Source organism: Ovis canadensis, chromosome 14 (genome assembly GCF_042477335.2).
Source record: "Ovis canadensis isolate MfBH-ARS-UI-01 breed Bighorn chromosome 14, ARS-UI_OviCan_v2, whole genome shotgun sequence".
In the NCBI taxonomy this organism is placed as follows: Eukaryota; Metazoa; Chordata; class Mammalia; order Artiodactyla; family Bovidae; genus Ovis; species Ovis canadensis.
Genome location: NC_091258.1, coordinates 49,064,190 through 49,085,790, shown reverse-complemented (window position 1 = coordinate 49,085,790; position 21,601 = coordinate 49,064,190). Strand labels below are relative to the sequence as shown.

Here is a 21,601-nt window from a genome sequence, read left to right as displayed (position 1 = left end):
CCGGAAGCAGAAGTACTCCACCGCCAAGGCTTTCGGGAAATGTAGTCTCCAGCCACGCGACGAGTCCCGGGCCGCTCCGTCCGCACGCTTGTGCCCGAATTCCGTGAACTACACTCCCAACCCAGAGCTGGTAAAATGTTCCGGGGTGGAAATGGGCTTCCTTTCTTTTTTCTGGCCTCGCAGCATGCGCGATTTTAGTTCCCCAACCAACACCAATGGAACCCGTGCCCCCTGCAGTGGCTTCCTCACAGGGAGATGCGCGCTGATTGGGGGGTTGCGTGCAGCTTCATCCCAGCCCACTGCATTCATAGAGGAGTGGTCTACTTCAGTCCTCACCTCCAACCCCTCTCCAGGTGGGTCACACGCGAGTTTGGTGAGGTAGCCCCTGGGACACAGTCCAATAATGGCTCCTGCCCACCGTCTAACTTCTTTCCTTGCATAAGCTCATGCACAAGATAAACACATGTCCCGGTGTGCCAGCACAATCCCAGCTTCCCATCTAGTTAGCTCCCCCTTGAGAATGAGCTCAATGGTCCTGGTTTAGTGGATCAATAACGAGTGAACACGCACTATATACAGTTACCCTACCCAAGATCCACTGAAATCCTGGTGGTGTAAACGCTGACGGCAAAGAAGTAGGAGAGAGCGGGCTTGTCTGACCCCTGACACTCAGTTTTGAACTCCGCCTAGGAACAACACAAAGGCGGGACGTCAGAGGGCTTCACACCTTCAGAAATCTCCAGACTGTTGCAGGCACCTATCGGTGTTAGATTACTCCCCACCGCCTTACCACCACATACACACGACATGAGTGCATGGCGAGCTCTCCTAAGAACTCGGGGTAGTAGCCGCGTAGTGGGCCTGTGGTTTAGCTGGGGATAAAGACATAAGCTCCAGCTATTTCAGATGCTCCTAATATCTCTTGGTGCCTGATATACCTAGTGCCATGCATGGGGAGGGATAGAGGCCTCACCCTATGATCAGAGGTACCATCTCCTCTGGATACGACTCTCTTCCGTGGTTACACGTCAGTGGGGCCCTAAGAGTGAAAGGCTGTGAATTCCCCACCTCCTAATGAATCCTGTGGGGAGCATCTGCCCAGTTCTTGTGGTGCCCTTTAGAATGTAGGGGAACATGACATTTTTCATCTTTCAAACTTTAGCAGCAATTCTAAGCTAACAGAAAAATCCATGCCAAAACCCTGTGACAACTCCTAACTTTTGAAAATGAATATTAAAATTTGAGAACTGGTAACTGCTAGTTTCTTAATGCACTTTTGTTTTAGTAAAACAAAAACCCCATTAATCATTACAGCTAATACTTATCTGGTCATACCAGAATAAAATACCATCAATGTTGGCTTCCATCTATGTTATCAGGTCCAAATTTCTTGGCTCCTTTATCCATTAAAATGTTTACCAAAAAAAAAAGTTTTTCCAAAATTATAGGGCTTTCACTAAAATTTGCTAGCAAAAATTAGCTCTTTCCTTCCACCAGCACCTGCCAATAATCATTTATGCTGCTTATCTATAGGAAGCCCTCTGCTCCCCTGTCCTCCCCTTCTTTTTAGTTATTCCCTCAAATGGCATTTCTAGAGAGTGGAACTGCTCTACTTGATTTTGACAGTAACGAGACATCCCTTTCTTGGGCCTGGATCAACTTCCCATCCTTGGAAACATGATTGCCCATTATTCTTTTTCCTAAATCTTTCAGGCATGCTGAATAGGTCAGCATAGGTTCATGATACCAAGGGGGAACCAAGCTTGATTCCCCACCCAGCTTGGCTGTGTGTGAGGAGGGACCAGATTAAGAGCAGGGAGACCAACTAACTATAAAAGAGTTTAAAATTCAGAGACACATATACAACAAATATGCATCACCTTCTTTTAACAAATATTTTGAGTTTTATTAAAAAAAAATGTAAAAGTTTGTCTGTCTTTATCCCTTCCCATCCCTTTCCCCTCTAGCTCGAGGAAACCACTACTCTAAAGCTGATATTTTAATACTTTGCTATATTTACTTCACAAGTTGATTTTTAAGAAGGTGATATGGACCTTTAATAAGTTTTATCACATTGTGTATAATCCCTCTGTAACTTTATTTTCAATTGTTTTTGATGTTAGCCTTGTTAGTACACGTACATGCAGTCCAACCATTCATTAAACATTTGCGTTATCCTATACTGTGGAAAGGGCACTGAGCAAGATATGTAAGTTGCTGTTCTCAACCATCAAGCTGTTCACCTATTTTTGTACTTTAAGAATGTTATGTTTCAATAAAATTTACGAACACATTCCCCCCCCCCCCCCACAAAATAGAAGGGCATATAAAAAGGAAGTAAAATGTTTACTATGTCAGGTGGTGGTAGGTATTGTAGAGAAAATGAAGCTAGGAAGGGAGATAGAAGTGTGCCATGAAGGGGGACTGGTTTTTTACTATTATTATTTTTGGCCACACCACACAGCTTGTGATATCTTAGTTTCCCTGAGCAGGGATTCAACCTGTATCTTCAGCAATAAAAACAGAGAGTCCTAACCACTGGACTGCCAGGGAATTCTCATGAATTGCTATTTGGGTACAATAGTCAAGAAAGGGTTCACTGAACAAATATCTGCTGAAGGTGAGGAACCAAACCAAGTGATATCTAGGGGAAGAGGATTCCAGAAAGAGTGAAAAGCAACAAGATATGGTCATCCTCATAGATCCTGCAAATTAGCAAACAGAACTTAATGAACCTTGGATGTGGGATGTGAAAGAAAGGAATCAAAAATGGTTACCCAGTTTAGGGCTTGAGCAACTGGGGTTACCTTTTCTCAGATGGGAGGTTTGAGGGAGGAACTTGATAAAAGATGAGACTGGGATGGGGAGATCATGAGTTAGTTCATCTTTGGACATATTAAATTTGGGATGTCTGTTAGAAATCCAAGTGGAAATGTCAAGTAGGCAGTTGGTTATGAGTATGGAATCCTGGAATGAAGATAAAATTTTCAAGTGGGTATTTAAAGCCTTCAGTCTGGATGAGAGCCCCAGTGAGGGGGGCTGTAGAAAAAGAAGAGATCCAAAGACGGAGCCCTGTAAGTCCTATATCAAGAGCAAGGGAAGATATGGAACTTCTCTTATACTGCCAACAAAGTACAAGTTCTCATTTTCCCCCTGCCAGACTTCAAACTTTTTGCCAGCCTAATGAATATGAAATATCATCTCACTGATTTCTTTTGCAGTATTCTGATTTCAAGATAGAACATCTTTTCATTTTGAAAAGCCAATCTTCTTTGAGTATCAACACATCTCCACTGTACTGTTAACAAGACTACATTAAGTACCTATTGTGTCCCTGGCATTGTGATAAGCAAGGGGAACAAAAAAAGTTAGCCAAATGATGTGGACTCTGCCTTCCTCGAACTCACCATCTACTTCGGGGTGGGGAGAAAAACCAATCAATCAAAAGTGCAAATCATGGTAAGGTGAAGGACATCAACATAATCTATTAGAATTTAAAAGGAGACCAATTTAGCCGGCAGTCATTAAAACCTTCCCTGATGTGACATCTGCGTTTTTAACAAAAAGGAATTAACCACAGTATCTATCAAGGCCCACTGTAGCTATACCTAAGCACCAGCATCAGTATACCTAATAACAGAATTGTTTTCTTATCCACGCTTGCACAGAGAAATGCAAGAGGCTTTGCAGGACATAATGCCTGCCCTGGGGCCTTTCCCCACACATACCCAGGCAGCAGGAGTGGAAGATTGGTTTTTTCCTGTTTCTCTTTTGTAATTTTGGGACAATTATTCCTGCACTATTATATCTAGTTCACTCTTATATGAACCTCACACCATCTGGTTATACTTACCTATACATGCTGACACAGTAACCCCATTCTAGATATTTATCTCACTATGGGTATTTTAAGAAAGAAAATTCCATGGAAATAAAAAGGCAAGGGTGCTTCAAAAGGTATAAATATTCAATGTCATTATTATAAAACCAATGCCCCAAACTAACCAAATATTACTGCAATAGTAGTGGATTTCTTAAGGGGATCATGACACTATGTAGCAATATGAAAACATTTATAAGAAGGTTTTTTATTTAAGTATGATACAAGATTTTATCTACAGTACAGGCAAATACAAATAACTGATATATTAAGGGGTGAAGGTTGTGGGTGAATTGGAGGGACTTAATTTGCTGAAATAGTCAAGAAAAACCTTCCAAGGTCCTTCATTTAGTTTCCACTTGGGTCTCCAGTTTAAACTATCACCATATCCCTTCTTCCATTCACCCTCAAAAGCCTGTTATATGCAGCTCCTTGAACATAATATGGCTCTGAAGACATGATGAAGATTAGAGGTTAAGAGTTGTGCCTTTGCAGCCAGGCAGTTCTGGGCTCCAAGTCTGATATCTCTCTGGGTTTTTCTCCCCATTAGAAAATAAAGATATAATACATACACAAGAAACATTCAAGAAACAGAAATATAACAAAAGGGGAATCATTCCATTGGTCGTGGGAAGCCCACTGAATCCCAGGAAGAGCTGCAGAAATTGAATCCAGTCCAGGGACTTTAGGAATGAAAAATGAAAATATCATCATGTCGCCTCATCCTCTACAACAACAGAAGACCTGCCCTCTTTGGTAAGGAATAAGGTTCCAAGCAACTTTAGGCCTTCACCTTACCAGCCTAGCAGCCTCAAATCAAAGTATCCTTGCTAAAGTCTGTTTTGAAAAAAAATTCTGTTCAAAGACTCTAATTGGCTCAACAGTCCCTGAAATTATCTTTGAGCTCCTGGATGTCCTGACTTGTGTTCTTGTCGTGAGTACAGTAGGGATTATTACAAAAGGAAGAGGGGGGCAAAGACAAGATACCACAAGACCTATTAGGGGAGCTGTAAGGATTAAATGAAATGATGGCTGTAACGTATTTAGCAGTGTCTTTCAAGAAGTAAGCATTCAGTAAATGCTATTATTAACTCACCTGGCTGTGATGAGTTTAGCAGTTAATCCCTCTTCCTTTGATGCACCACTCTTTAATCTTAGCCAAGTTCTGAAAATGGAAAAAGACAAACTGACTCCCATTCAACTAAGAAGGCTATTTATTGAAATAATACAATGACGTTCCAAGGATGTAATTCATATTGCCTAGAAAGCTCGGTGTTCGTAAATGCATGGTGTGTGGTTGCTGGGACAATCCTCCATTCATGCATACATCCTGGGTTCCCCCTGCCAATGACGATGTGCTGAGATTCAGGGACTGGTTGGATCTAGGCCAGACTCCACACACAAACCAGTGGTCTCCTTTAGGTATCCTGGAACCAAGTCTTTATAAACTTCCGTAACAGTTATGTTGCACTCAACTGGTTACAATCCATGCCATTCTTGCAAACAGTCCACTATGGGGACCCCCAATCAAAAGCAAAAAAGAGTTTCTGATAGGCTTCCAGATAAGAAGCCAATCAGTGGAGGAGGTTCTGAGTAGAATTACTGACAATACAGGCACGGTCTTGGCATCATGTGTGCATGAAGGACTAAGTGGTGAACATCACAGAAGAGGTATTTTTGAACAGTTAAAAAGTCTTGGGAGGACAGATCTGCTACAGAATAACCCACCCTGCTTCACATGTGATAAATGCACTGGGCTAGACATCCCACATTTCTGACCCCACACACATTTTTCCTGCAGAGGATTATGAAGAATGTTTCGGAGCTGCATCACATTATCCAGGATGAGACAAAAAGGATAGCTCCTGCTACCTGGCATGCAGAGAAGCCAGTAAGAAAGGATTACTATCAACACCAACCCTTATCACTCCTCCCCATGATTCATCATTAGGATGGAAAAATCTGCTTATCTTGGGGGCAGGGGCAGAGGCTTTCATGAAAGGTGTCAATTTCCACAGTTGCTCCCAAGTTTATCTGGCACTACAGGTACCAGTGAATGAACAAAGATTCTGGAAATTCCTTTAGAACAGCCCATGGGAGACTTTAAAGGATATTAATGACTAGAGTGGGCTCCTGACGCTTACCTCATGCTTTACTGATGGAAAAGCACCATAGAGCCAAAAATGTTAATTTTTTAACGGTGAAAATTTCCTTGGCACATAAAATGACCCGCTATATGCTGATTCCCCTAACTGATTTAAAGGCAAATTTTATGGCAAGAGATAACTGGATTCATACTTTAGAGTAAAATTAAGTTGGAGGATTTTTTTTTCCTCTATGGTTCTGTGTTGTTTTCCCATTGATCAAATCAATATAGGAAGCTTGGTGCAGTGCTTTCCCATGGGAGGATCATGCAAAGCACAGCAGGAAGACTTAATAAATTCTATGAAACTGACCTTATGTTTCCTGAAGTATGATACTTGGGAAAAGGAAAGAAGTCATTAGTACTTCTACTATTTACAACTTTGGTAAGCTTCCAACAAGCTGCTTTAAATGACAAATTTGCATATGTCTTGCTGCCTCTTATATTCAACTCCTGAGTGCTTGTTAAATATCTGTGCATTTGTTTTAAAACTTATTTTAAAGCCCTGAATTCCAAAATATCTTTTCAGTGGCAAGACCACGGGGCCAAAGATCCAGAAGACCTGCATTTTCCACCCAGCTTTACTGTTATAAACTGTATCAGGCTTGCAAACCACTTCACATCTTTGGCTTTCAGTTTCATCTGTACAAGGAAGAGGCTGGACCAGCTGATTTAATTCTTTGAATGGTGACTTCCTGGAGGTGAAACTGGTTTCCATGGTAAATTTAATGTAAGAGCTGCAGTTGAATTCATTTGTCAAGCAATTTAAAAATGAGTTTTGGTCATCACTGTGGGAGTTTTATTTATTAAAAAAGGCTGTAAACACTGAGAGTTACAAATCAAATTGTTGAATGTTGGCGATTCCCTGCATACATATATTCAAAACTTTACAAAGTCCAATATATAGGCATGTCATTTCTAACAGGTTATATAAGACGTCTGTAGTTGTTTTCACATGTATGTAATCAGATCTGAGAATGTGGCTTTTATTTTAAAAAAAAAAAACACTGCTAGTACAGAGATTTCTCAACACACAATGCGCATAAGCATACACACCTGCAGGCATGTGTGCATGCACACACACACAATTCATTATATCCTCAAGCTTCCTCTCCTGTAAGAATCTTGATACTGAATATTTTAACTAAAGCTTTCTTCATATTTCTTAATGTCAAGGGTCCTAGAGTTTATTTCGTGTATGAATTCTCATATGTTTAGTAAGAGCTGAGCTTCGACTGAAGTTTTTCCCACATTCCTTACAAGCATAGGGTTTTTCTCCAGTATGGATCCTCTGATGATCATGCAGATTGGTTTTCTTTCGGAAAGCTCGCCCACATTCATTACATTCATAGGGTTTTTCTCCAGTATGAGTTCTCTCATGCTGAATGAGGGATGAACTCTGACTGAAGGCTTTCCCACAGTCGATACATTCATAGGGTTTCTCTCCAGTGTGGGTTCTCTCATGTTGAGTCAGTGATGAGCGTCGACTGAAAGCTTCTCCACATTCATTACATTCATAGGGTTTTTCCCCAGTATGAATTCTGTGATGCTCTATGAAACTCGTACTCCTTTTGAAAGCTTTTCCACATACATTACATTGATAGGGTTTCTCACCAGGATGAGAAATAGGTTGTTGACTGAAGGCCTGCTCACAATCATAGGGGTTCTTGTCTCCAGTGTGGATCCTCTGATGGTCAGAGAAGTCTGCAATGTGACTGAAGTCTTCCCCACAGGCATTGCAATGATAGGACTTCACTTCAGTGACATTGCTTTCATCTTGAGTAAGAGATGAGCTGTGCTTGAAATCTATGCTGTAGTTATTGCTTTGGTAAGGTTTGCCTCTCTTATGAATCCTCATGTGTTTGTAAAGGGATGGGCTCTGACCAAAAGCTCTCCCACATATGCTACATTCGAAAGGTTTCTCTCCCGTATGTGTCCTCTCGTGTTGGACAAGAGAAGAACATCGACTAAAAGCTTTCCCACATTCCTTACACTGGAAGGGTTTCTCTCCACTATGTGTAACCTCATGCTGAGTGAGGGATGTGCCATGCCTAAACGACCTCCCACACAAATTACATCGATAAGGTTTTTCTCCTGTGTGAATTCTCTGGTGCTGAACAAGAGAGGAGCTGCGCTGGAAGGCTTTCCCACAAAGACTACACTGATAGGGTTTCTCTCCGGTATGAGCATTCTCATGCTGACCTAGGGAGGAGCTATGCCTGAAGGCCTTCCCACACACATTACATTCAAAGGGTTTCTCTCCAGTGTGAATTCTCTGATGCTCAGTAAGTTGTGTCTTCCAGAGGAAGGTTTTCCCACAGTCAGTACATTCATGGTGCTTCTTTCCAGGATAAATTCCCTGATCTGTACCATTGGGGAAAGCTCCATCTCCTTTATGAGTTTTCTCATGTTTAGTCAGAGATGATCTGTGAATAAATGCTTTTCTACATTTATTGCATTTATAAGGTTTCTTTTTTGTAAGGATATTATTCTGATTAAGCAAGTCTGAATTATGTTCCAAATTGCTCCCAAGGGTATCACATTCACTAGAGCCTGGAGGAATGTTCAGTTGTGTAATCAGGTCTGTGTTCAATCTACAGTTTTCACCAAATGTATTTTGCTCACAAGTTTCCTCTGGTGTGATTATTTTCTTCTGGGTGGATGAATCTGGCCCCAGATGTCTCTTCCAGTTTTCCTTATGCCTTTCTAACTGGCCACTAAGGTCCCAAGCATCTTCTCCCGTGGTATGTGAGAGCTCATCTGTGCTAAGGGATACTTTAGATATACTCTGCTGCAGATGTGAAGATTTGGCTTCAGGCCTGGTCTTCCAGTCTGAAAGAAACCCAAAGTGCAAACATCCCCTATTCCCTTCTGTTAAAACAAACTGCTACAGTAGGAAGGAAAAGACAGCAATTATATATCATTTTGTTTTGAAATTAGTCCAATAACTTCAAAAGAAGACTCTGAATGGAGAAAGGAAGAGTGGAGAGAGATGACAGAGCTATCATTGCAGAGCTATCATGAAGGATAAGTCCATAATGAGAAAACCCACATAAGGGAGTAAGGGAACCAGTTAGCATGAGAGAGTTAGGCACAGATACAAACAGAATAGGATCACAGTCTTTCATGCAGAGTCCTATCTGCTATTCATGCTTCTTTGTCCATTTTACAAACTGCCATGGCATCTATCTTCCTAATACATTCATTTCATAATTTCTTTAAAGTCATTTCTGAGGCTTCAGATCTTCAAACCTTGCTGAGAAAATCTGTAGCCAGTGAATTAACTGAAATGATTCTTTGACATAACTGGAGATAGAGGGCTATAGTTCCCAAGCAGATAAAAAGTAATATTTCAAGAGGCAAATCATCCTTGCCCTTACAACTAGAGCTGTGGTTTTAGTCTATTTGAGTTCTGATTGTACATTAATCACCTCTCTTAACCAAAAACAATTTATTTTAATCTGCCTAAAAAATTGACCTTTAAACCTTTGTTTAACCCCTGAATACTAACAGCAGAAAATTAATTACTGTCTAGGTTTTAAGAATGGTAATCTTTTAAAAACTAAGGGGAGGGAGTTTTCTGGAATGCTGGAGATGTTCCATATCAATAGAAGTTTGGGTTAGACAGGAGAATGCAGTTGTCAAAGTCAAATAGATGGTGCTTATAAGAGGTGTAAATTTCACTGTAATGTTTTTTTAATAAAAAAAAAAAACTATGAACAAATATTGAACTCCACTCAACTATATACATGCTGAAGTATACAGGGGTGAAATGTACTCATGTCTGCAACTCACTAGGAAAGGCATCAAAAAACAGACAGATTAATAGATGGATAAAGAGATATGTGATAAAGCAAATATAATAGGTTACTATATAACATAACAACAGGTCAACAATTATAGCATCATGGTGGTAGTATACGGTGTTCACTGTATAATTTTTTCAACTTCTCAAATGTTTGAAAATTTTCATATAAACATTAAAAGGGGGAAAAAACCCCAGCAACTAAAGAACCCTAAATTCCCAAATTCCTTACCCTGGAACAAAACTCAATTCTAAATTCTTGAAGACAGAGAATACTTTGTATTCCTTTTAGAATATTTCTCAGTGGGACATTCAAGAAATGTTTGGCGAAATTAATGAATGAGAAAGTTCTTTCCCCAGCAAAATTCCATAACACTCAATAATTTTCTGACTGCCTTCTATACGCTCTGCAACAGAGGGAAGATATTTAGAAACATAATACATAGACACTCCAGGAGGTTAAAAATCTAAGAATAAAAACAAGACAATCTTTTGATGACTTAAAAAAAAAACCAACAGATGGTATGTAGTAAATTTGATTTTGTGTGGTAGAGATGATATAAATGGTATTTGTGACAAGGGAAGAAAGAAACAAGTATATTAGCATATATTAGGATTTATGAATTAGAGAGACCTTGACTTTACAGATGGCTTTGGACAGAGAGAAACTATTATCTAATGAGGGAAATTGTATACTTCTTACAGAGAACATCAGAAAGTATGTAAGGGTGAAATGTACTCAGGTCTGTAACTTCAAAAAGAAATTCAGCCTAGGTGGAGCTCTCTTTGGCAGGAACAGAAAGATATTACTGGAAGGTACGATGGGGACCTTTAAATCAAGGGAGTTTCTCCTTCCTATAATGAGGTAAAAGGTTCTTTCAGAGAATGGTAGTTTATGAGATAAAGCATTAAAATCCAACATGGTCCATGACGTGATGAATAAACAAAATGTGATATATCCATACAATGCAATATTACTCAGCAATACAAAGGAATGAAGTTCTGATACATGCTACAACATGAATGAACCTTAAGCTAAGTGAAAGAAGCCAATCACAAAGGGCTACATATTATGATTCCATTTATAGAAAATATCCAGAATACGCAAATCCATAGAGACAAAAAGTAGCTTAATGGTTGCCAGGAGCTGGGGGGAACAGAGGAGTAGAAAGTGACTGCTAATGGGTATAAGATTTCTTTTTGGAGATATTGAATATGTTCTGCTTAATTAGATAATGGTGATGGCTGCACAACTCTGTATTTATCCCAAAACCACCATTGAAGTGTACACTTTTAAAGGGAGAATTTTATGGTATTTCAATTATACCTCAATTAAACTATGATTTTAAAAACCCAATATGGATTACAAAAAGATAAGATAGAGTGAGCAATTTCAACCAGGAATTATAGTAATCTAAATCTGAGGTGTGGTTTAAGATGTCACCAGTCCAATTTAAAAGGCAGGAAAATCTAAGATACTTCTCAAAGGAGGAAAATAACTTGGATTGAAAGAAAAAGACTAGACTGACTGTGGTTTCTGGCCTGAGGGACTGGCAATCTGATAATTCCTAATGGGCAAGAGGAGAAATGGGTAATAGGTAAGGTAGCAAAATGGGCTGACTGGGGATGCAAGATGATTAACTTAGACTTTACATCTTTAATAAGAACTCTGTGGGACTTGCATTGGAGGCATCCTGTGGGAAGGGAAGAGAAAAAAGAAAAGTAACCAGGGTTACTAAGTAAGGACAGTTCTGAATCTATGGCACAGAATAAAGACCTGTGACTACCAGAAGGCAGGCACCCTTTTATAGGGAAGAAACTCCAGTACTTTGGCCACCTCATGAGAAGACTTGACTCACTGGAAAGGACTCTGATGCTGGGAGGGATTGGGGGCAGGAGGAGAAGGGGACGACCGAGGATGAGATGGCTGGATGGCATCACGGACTCGATGGATGTGAATCTGAGTGAAATCCAGGAGATGGTGATGAACAGGGAGGCCTGGCGTGCTGCGATTCATGGGGTCGCAAAGAGTTGGACATGACTGAGCGATTGAACTGAACTGAATATAGAATGGGCTTCCCAGGTAGCTCAGCTGGTAAAGAATCAACTTGCAATGCAGGAGACACCGGTTTGATTCTTGGGTCTGGAGAGTTCCCCTGGAGAAGGGATAAATTTACACACTCCAGTATTCTTGGACTTCCCTGGTGGCTCAGACAGTAAAGAATCTGCCATGCAATGTGGGAGACCTGGGTTCAATCCCTGGGTTGGGAAGATGCCCTGGAGGAGGGCATGGCAACCCATTCCAGTATTCTTGCCTGGAGAATCCCCATGAACAGAGGAGCCTGGCAGGCTATAGTCTATGGGTTAGGAAAGAGTCAGACATGACTGAACAACTAAGCACAATATAGAAAGAACGGAGAGGAAGCCAGAAGGCAGGCTCCTAATCCTTAAGACAGATTCACTAGGAGGGAAAAGCAAGAAAAGCCAAAGACCTAAAGCCAAGAAGCACTGAACAAGTGAGGAAGTCAGGAGAGGATACTCTAGGAACTTTGGAGGGTGGAAATGATCAGATGGGCAGGAGTGCAAGACAAGAGGAAGATAGCATCGCTCCCCAGACAGGTGGAACAGGAGTGCAGTCAGGGAAAGAACTCTGGAGGGAGGGAGAATCAAGATTATGGTTATTCCCTACAAGTCTGGGGCATTGACAGTGAAAGCAGCAAGATGAAACAAAGAGGAGACATGGGAGTTCAATTAATGTCTGAATGAGTAAGAAGAGAGATCTCCAAACAGTGCAGGGAGGCTGAGGATGCTAGAGGAGAAAATGATCCAGAAGTAGGATTACAAGACAGGGAGAGATGGCATTCTGACTAAGACAAAGGGCTACTTTCAAAAAGGAAAAAGGGGTACTTTTCCTCTGAGACCTATCAACAGCAACACACCCTACTGGAGAAGGGAGACACACAAAGGTATCATCCAGGAGACGGTGCAGCTCTTCTACGGATGGAGGAGCTCCCAAGGCAGCAAAGTGAAGGTGCTTCCCTCTCCCTCAGCTGTGCCACATTCTGCACTGATTCTTGGATTCTCCCTCATTTACCTGGATAGACAGGTCTTTGGATTTCTCCCTCTGCTATCCACGGTTCTTCTCCTTGCTCCAATTTGAAGATCACCTCTGGCTTGGAAACTTGATATCCTGCTCAAAGGTAAACACATAAGATTTGGTTGTTTATGCAAATTGACAAAAGAACCCTCTACAAGTCAGAACTAGGACTTATCCTCAGCAACTCTGAAGTGAAAAAAATGGTGCAACTTGAGGAGTCATGCAATCAAATGGCCTATTTCTGGTTCCTATTTACCTAACAAGCAGGCTCAGAAACCCATAAAGCTGGGTCTCAACAAGATGAACAAACTCTAACCCTGAACACTCTGCTCACAGTCACCCAAACTGTGAGCCCCACAACCTGAGCTTCTGAGAAAGGGAAGACCTGCCAATACATAGACAAGAAAATGTGGTCCTTACCAAGAAAAACCAAGTGGCTATAGTTCTCCAGCATCACATCCCTGTATAAGCGCCTCTGAGCAGCATCCACGTGGTGCCATTCTTCCTGGGTGAAGTTCACAGCTACATCCTTAAATGTCAGTGATTCCTGTAGGAACACATTCTTGCTCAAGTAGGGATCAATCCCACAAATGTTCCCATGGCAATACTGGGAACCTACTATAGGGTCCATGAGAAAAGGTGATCACGTTTGATATCCTGAGGGGGCAAAGTGGGTTAAATACAGTAGTTGTTATATAATTTTATAGAGAATCTAATATGGCATGCAGGAAAGTCATGAGGGGCAATATATTCCACAATCCTGTACACCTACTTAGCTTTCTTCTTGTTCCCTTCAAAGCCTAGTCTGTCTATATTATCACCAATTCCTCACTGCCCATACAGTGTCTTTGTTACAAAACCCAAATACAGCAGGGAGTAAAAAGTGACTGCATCCCTTCACCCCCATTGTCAATCCCACTAAACTCCCTACAAGTAACTACTATGAACAGTTTGGCGTATATACTAAGCTGTCCCTTTCCATGTTTCCTTCACCCCCTGCCCTCCCCCACACAGTCTTACTATCATTTATATTGTTCTACATCCTGCATTTTACATTTAGCTATGCATCTTGGAAGTCTTCCCTTAGTGCTTTGTATACTTTCACCTCATTACTTTCAATTGCTTCACAGCACTCCAGAGTACATTTGGAGTACCATCACACACCCATCACATAAAACTCACAGCACTCCACCGTGCTAAGAATAAGATTCAAGCTTGCCCATCCCTCACTGGGCTCTGGCCCTGCTGACCTTGCTAACCCCTGAACACATTAAGCTTCTTCCCACCCTGAGTGCTGGACTGGCTGACAACCAGTCACTAGTCCTTTAGGTCTCACATCCAGAATTGCCACCTGAGAAAAGGTGTCTCAGCACCTCCTTCTAATTTACCACATATCACATCACTATGCTTAATCTCCCTCCGAGCACAGACAAGTATCTCTCACTGTCCAAATTCCTGCCACCTGAACTTTAACTCAGGAACCAAACAGATGCAGATTTAAAAGGATGCTTGTACTTCTAGTAATTATCTGGAATTTCTTATTAGCTTTTCTGTCTCCCTGACTGCATACTCTGTGAGAATAGGGACTTTACTATCTTAGCCACAGTTATATCCCCTCAAGTGCCTAAAGTGATACCCAGCACATAGTGGATGCTGAAAAAAATACTTGGTGAATGAACAAATGGACCAATTCCTTTTGGATATTTGTATTAATTCCAATATTTTGCTATTACAAGCATCACTGCAATACACCCTTTGGGCAAATACGCTAGAATTTCTGTAGGCTGGCTAGCTAGAATTAGAATTGCCAGATCAGAGGAATTTTGCAAGCTATACTCCCCTTCAGTCACTCCTTCCTTACCCCTCACTGAAACCAGGCTGGCTAAGGACTCCCATGCCTCTGAATAGTCAAGTTCTGTTGTTCACGTGTTGATTTCTGTCTTGCCTCACCAAGCCTTGTTAAGACAACTGTCATCATGCTCAACATCAAATAAGTCCTTTGGTCTTGGTGAAACCGATTTCTACCTCAAGAAGTACATAATAAAGTATGTAAAGACGATCAGCAGGAAAGCAAAGCCATGAGATTGCTGGAGCAGTGAGGGAAAGTTACATGTTTTCTGCCTGATTTCATGCCCTCCTTGTGTGCTGAGCTATAACTGAACAAGAGTTCTTAGGTTCCTGGAAGACATCATCCTCTCCCCACCCTCCTGTCCATCTGTCCCTCGCTAATTACATTTCACACTTTGGAGGTAGATTAGCACATCTTCACAGAGGTCTTCTATCTCCCAACAGAGGGTCAATCCCCATATGATGTGCTTTAAGCCACTCTGCAAATCCACAACTATTTAAACAGATCTAGTAATCTATTTAATCCTTGTTACCACCCTTATGGCAGAAAGTGAAGAACTAAAGAGCCTCTTGACGAAAGTGAAAGTGGAGAGTGAAAAAGCTGGCTTAAAACTCAACATTCAGAAAACGAAGATCATGGCATCCAGTCCCATCACTTCATGCCAAATAGATGGGGAAACAATGGAAACAATGACAGACTTTATTTTTGGGGGCTCCAAAATCACTGCAGATGGTGACTGCAGCCATGAAATTAAAAGATGCTTGCTCCTTGGAAGAGAAGCTATGACCAACCTGCTGCTGCTGCTGCTGCTGCTGCTGCTGCGTCGCTTCAGTCGTGTCCGACTCTGTGCGACCCCATAGACGGCAGCCCACCAGGCTCCCCCGTCCCTGGGATTCTCCAGGCAAAAGTACTAGAGTGGGTTGCCATTGCCTTCTCCAATGCAGGAAAGTGAAAAGTGAAAGTGAAGTCGCTGTGTCTTGACTCTTAGCGACCCCATGGACTGCAGCCTGCCAGGCTCCTCCGTCCATGGGATTTTCCAGGCAAGAGTACTGGAGTGGGGTGCCATTGCCTTCTCCATGACCAACCTAGACAGCATATTAAAAAGCAGAGACATTACTTTACCAACAAAGGTCTGTCTAGTCAAAGCTATGGCTTTCCAGTAGTCATGTAGGGATGTAAGAGTCAGACTATAAAGAAAGCTGAGCACTGAAGAACTGATCCTTTTAAACTGTGGTGTTGGAGAAGCCTCTTGAGAGTCCCTTGGATTGCAAGGAGATCCAATCAGTCCATCCTAAAGGAAATCAGTTCTGAATATTCATTGAAAGGACTGATGCTGAAGCTGAAACTCCAATACGCTGGCCACCTGATGCGAAGAACCAACTCATTGGAAAAGACCCTGATGCTGGGAAAGACTGAAGGCAGGAGGAGAAGGGGACGACATGAGATGGTTGGATGGCATCACCGACGCAACAGACATGAGTCTGAGTAGGCTGTGGGAGTTGCTGATGCACAGGGAAGCCTTGCATGATGTAGTCCATGGGGTCGCAGAGTCACACATGACTGGGCGACTGAACTTCTTAATTAGATGGTGAGCATTATGAGGGCAGGGGCCATATTTTTTCTTTTTTTAACTCTAAAATACTAGTGTCCAGTAAGTATCTGATCCAACACTAAATATCTGTTTCCGGACTGAGCTGAGCCTTAAGGAGATGGCTGAGATCTGAATTTTAGAGAAAAGGGAGTGGCCCCCATCTCCTAGTGACTGCGTGCATGATCACATTCATAAACAACAATGGTTCCTCCCTAGCATATCTCTGCTCAACAGTGCAGCTGTGTCTCCACAAGAATAGTGAAGGGCTGAAAATGTGGTAGATTTTTCTGATAGAGGTCAGGAATCTGACTGTGCCAGGTAAGATGACGCTAGATTAAAAAAGAAAAGAAAGACAATAGATATGTATTAGGTGCCTGGCTTTACCATATGCACTGTGGTAGAATAAAAATGCAAATGAAAATCACTGCAGTCCTTGAATAGGTTTCAGTTTACTTTAAAATGTTATTTATTAAAGCATGGTATGAGACAATACACAGTAAAGTGAGGTGCTACCAATGTTCTGGGCACAGGAGAGAAACTTTAAGGAAGCTTATGTACTGGGCCTTAAGGGGTAAGTACTAGTAGGAGGGGAGAAGACAGAATGGGAATCCAGTCCTGGGACTGACCAATGAGAGAAGGGAGGCTGGTCTTGGGATGCAGATGACCAGCAGGGAAAAGGTTTGGACCAAAGCAGACATTTTAAGTTAGGTTGTGAGAAGTGACACCTTTCCATTCCTGCTCTGTCCTCTAAACATATAGCCCTCGTGGTTTAGGAACAGAGTTGCCAACCAACCTGTATTCCTTTGTTTAACTGGTTCCCTATGTTTAACACATGGACTCTTGACTTTTTTCTGCTTCCCCAAATAGGCTGAATGAATGGTAAAGTATTTGCTGACCAGTAAACACGTCTAGTCCATGCAACTCATCACTTCTTGCCGTGGTTGGACAGCTAACCTGTTCTATTACTCATGATCTCACCGATTCTTTCCTATGTACTATCAGAGTCACTTCTCCAAAACACACATTTGATCATACATACAAACCCTTCATTTCTTCCCACTTTTCCCAATACTTACTGCCCTCACTCAGCACACACCACCATCATCTCTTACCTGGATCACTGCTACAATCTCCTACCTTGTCCCTCCTTTTCCACTCACACCCCACCCCTCCCAAGTCTGTTTTCCATATAACAACTATACTCATCTTCTTAAAACCTTTCAGAGCAGGTCATTCCTTTGCTTAAAAGCCTCTGATGGCATCCCAATCCACCCCAAGTAAAAGTCAAAGTCTCTACAGTAGCTACACAGTCCTTCACAATGCCTTCATCCTAAACCTCACCTCCAACCTACTGCTCTCTTACCTTCACTCACCCCACCTTCCTAACAACTGGAACACAATGCACATGCTTCCACCTTCAGGTCTTTGCTTTGCCTGTTCCTTGACTTGGAAGTCTCTTCCTGCAGATATACACGTGGCTCCCCACTCACTTTCTTCAGCTTTTTGTTCAAATGTCACTTCACCAGAGCAACCTTCCTTGACCACATCATATAAAATAGCACCCCCCCCAACCCTCAACTGTCATTCTCTGTTCTTTTCCCTTTTCATAGTCCTTATACCTGATATGTGACATTTTCATTTGTTTACAGGCTGCATCCCACAGCAGAATATAAATTCCAGGAGAGTAGGAATATTACCTATTTTCTCTATAGCTAATAAATATTTAATAAACTTTCCTTGAGATTAAAAATTAGACTCCTTATTGTGAACTCCTGAGCCCTTCCTAATCTGCTACTGCTAAGTCACTTCAGTCGTGTCCGACTGTGTGTGACCCCATAGACGGCAGCACACCAGGCTCCGCCGTCCCTGGGATTCTCCAGGCAAGAACACTGGAGTGGGTTGCCACTTCCTTCTCCAGTGCATGGAAGTGAAAAGTGAAAGTGAAGTCGCTCAGTCCTGTCTGACCCTCAGCAACCCCATGGACTGCAGCCTACCAGGCTCCTCCGCCCATGGGTCCTCACCTAATCCCACAGCCTCAGCTCTGGCTTCTCTTCCCCTTGTACACCATGGTTCAGTGTGGAGAACATTTATACCTACCTCCTTGACACAAAACGATCTCTTTCTCTTCTACAAGTTCTGCTTTAAAAGGCTGGTCTCCCCTCCTCTGCCTAACACTCTCAAGTTCTCCCCTCAGGGCTCTATTCCTACCTACAGGTCTGGGCTAAGTCCACCCCCAACACAGCTCCCTCCCTGGGTTTCTCTTCAGCACAGCTCCTAAGACTACGTAAATTATGGTGACTGTTACCTATTGTTCAGTGGTCTTCTAGGGGGTCAAGTTCCTTGTCTTAGGAACCGTCAAATCTTCAGAGGCCAGAACCAGTTCGGGACATAAGGACAGTCAAGAGTTTGCAAGATTAAATAGGTAAAAAGAGCCTTGGTGTGAGTTAGCCACTATGAATTAGATCACCTTTAGGGCATTCCAATGCAAGTCACACCTCAGACTGTAATGATCCAGTGATGTCTTACAAACACTGCTTATCCTTCTTCCAGATATAACTGGAACTCATAATCAATACCTTTTAAAAATTAACAAGGAGTATTAAATATTTCCCTCCCTCATGCTGACATGAAGAGGACCTTGGCCAAAAGATGGAGCCCAAAGCAAAGAACTGGAACAGTACATGCTAAGTTGAGAAGGCCCAATGTCATGGGCCCCTAAAAGGCTCCACAACTAATAAATGTGTAGTTTCCTTAGGCAAATCACACACATCTCCTGGAGATCCAATTTTCTCATCTATGACACAGACTCCCTGAACTGAAGAAATAAGAGTTTTACCAGTGAAAGGGTGAAAGAGTATATCCAGAAAGGACATTTACAACTGCAAAGCGACATGTTCCTCCAACTACACCCTATACCAACCCTGTGGGAGAACTCCCCTAAAGCTAATACTCAGGAAACTTTGTAGTTTTAAAACTTTGCAAAGCTGAAAACCAGAGTCTGGCAGCTAATGAGTAAAAATAATGTTAGTTATTTGTTATATATTTTAAAATATTGTATTTATACTATACATAATCTTTATTATATTTAATATAAAATGTATTTAGTTATGTATATTATATACAATTGGCTACCTAATGCCCTAACACTCTAGATCTATGCTGTCTAATACAGTATCCACTAGCCACATGTGAATACTGAATACTTGTAATGTGGCTAGCCCAAATTAGGACATGCAGTTAAGTGTGAAACAATGGATTTCAAAGACTTAGTACAAAAAAAAGTAAAACATGTCATTAACAATTTTAAAACGTTGATTCATGTAGAAATGGTAAGATTTTGGCTATATTAGTTTAAATAGTATACATTACTAAAATTAACCTCACCTGTTTTTTTTAACATTGTGGCTACTAGAAAATTTTAAATTATCCATGTAGCTTGTATTATGTTTGTTTTGGATAACACTGTTCTCAAATTGTTCTAGATCTCCACCTCAGGTCATTCTCTCTAGGTGACTGAATCATCTTTCTAATTTTGCATCCTGCCATACATCCCATGCTTTCCACAAGTGGACTCTTTGCCCTGACTATATTATTATTCTTTCACATTTCCTTGCCTTTGCACATCCTGTTCTGACCGTTGTTTATTTTCTTCCCTCAGCTCTAGACGAAAAATTCTGACTCATCCTTCTAGAACTAGTTCAACAGTCTCTTCCTTTCTGAAGCTTTTCCAGATCCTGCATCCTCCCCCTGCCACCTCTGGTATTTGGTCTCTATCTCTATTTCAGAACTGTAGCTATATTTTCATGTTTTTCTCCCTCAACAACTTCTCAGATTACTTTTCACTTCAGTATTTTCAAAACTATGTATGGTGGAATTTTCCAGAATCACACGGGCAAATTAGAAAAATTGGCCAAGCGTGAAGGGCCCTACCAGGCAACATTTAAAAGCCTCTCATGTGATACATCATAAAAAAGCAACAATTAACATTTATTGAGCATTCACCACAGCCCACACACCCTCTCACTCAATTTTCTCACTGACTCCTTACTGCCAGCCCACAGGAAGCAGGCACCTTCCCTTGACTGGTTCTGAAGGGCGACTCTGGCTAAGAATACCACCTGGCATAGAGCAGGCATTCCAAAAATGTCTGCTGAGTAAATGAATAGGGTCTGGGTAATTCTTACCAAAGGAAAATGAGGAGTCATTTTGAGGATTAAAAAATACAAAAATTAGCAAATTCTGATCTTGAATTATAAAAAGCAGGGGTAAATGGCAAAATGATGGCATTAATAGCTAAATCTAAAAGCTGGCTCCTCTGAAATACTGGCCAAACAGAAAAATCTCTGACAAATCTAGTGAAAGAAGAAATAAAAATAAATAAAATTTAAAATAAGGGGATACAAATGTCTATTGCTCAGGCATATACAAACTAAGGAAGATTTTTAGCAAGAAGACCCACCAGCAGGATTTTCCGATGTCCAAGTGGACAAAGAAAGATATCTTGGTTTTGGTGATATATATAGGACAGGAGCCTGCCAGCAGAATTTTTTTTGAATAATCCTGAGGCAGACTAATTTTGAGTGGCCTGTTCTGAAATGATGGATCAAAGGGGCAATGCAGGTTGCCTTGAATGCGACAACTAGGTATAGTGAAAATGAGTATGGAACACAGTTTCTGCAGTACCAGTGTTTAACACTTTGGCCAAATGCCATCCGGCTGTGAAGTGATTTCTATCACCCAACTTTACTTTTGCAGATAATTAACAAGTTTCATATGTGATACAATGTTTTGGTTTTTTTTTTTTTGAAAAGCAGAATACTTATATACAAACATATACACTAGATGGAGCTTTAAAAACACAAATAAGAGTCTACCATGGGGTAAGATATAGTAGTTTGCAGCAGACCAGAACAACAACAAAAGCATTCACAAAAAGCATCTAGTTAAATACAACCTATTGGTGTAGAAACAGAGAAGGCTAGAATGTTAAAATTCAGGAGAGAAGTAAATCACAGAAAGGATATGGGAAAATATAGTTGTTTTTCCTGGGGGCACTTGCTGATTTTGGCTACAGGAAAGAACCTAAATATTGAGCTTTTCTCAGGCAGAGGGCTACAGCTTGCAGGGGTCACAGATGGGGGTTAAGGGAGATCAGAAACCAGGGAATGGCAGAACTTTGGCAGTCAAGGCTAGAGTGAAAATTTTTTAAACATAAGTGGCTTCAAACACAGCCAGT

General features: G+C 41.4%; 1 protein-coding gene across 19 annotated transcripts in view; it reads right to left on the bottom strand.

The window, feature by feature from the left end:
- ZFP90 (ZFP90 zinc finger protein) overlaps positions 1–21,601 on the bottom strand; it is a 33,141-nt gene that overhangs the window by 4,070 nt on the left and 7,470 nt on the right. For 4 of the 19 annotated variants that reach the window (XM_069550188.1, XM_069550187.1, XM_069550185.1 and 1 more), the window contains exons 3-6: positions 13,346–13,472; positions 12,923–13,018; positions 4,977–5,045; positions 589–686 (exon numbers count right to left, since the gene is read on the bottom strand). In XM_069550188.1, coding sequence (XP_069406289.1) covers positions 5,035–5,045; positions 12,923–13,018; positions 13,346–13,472 — 234 coding nt within the window. In that variant the 3' untranslated portion in view covers positions 589–686; positions 4,977–5,034. Of the gene's footprint in view, positions 1–7; positions 687–4,072; positions 4,564–4,976; positions 5,046–6,799; positions 8,856–10,892; positions 11,985–12,922; positions 13,019–13,345; positions 13,473–21,601 lie in introns of those variants that run through there. The other 15 variants (XM_069550190.1, XM_069550194.1, XM_069550196.1 and 12 more) reach the window with 6 other exon arrangements.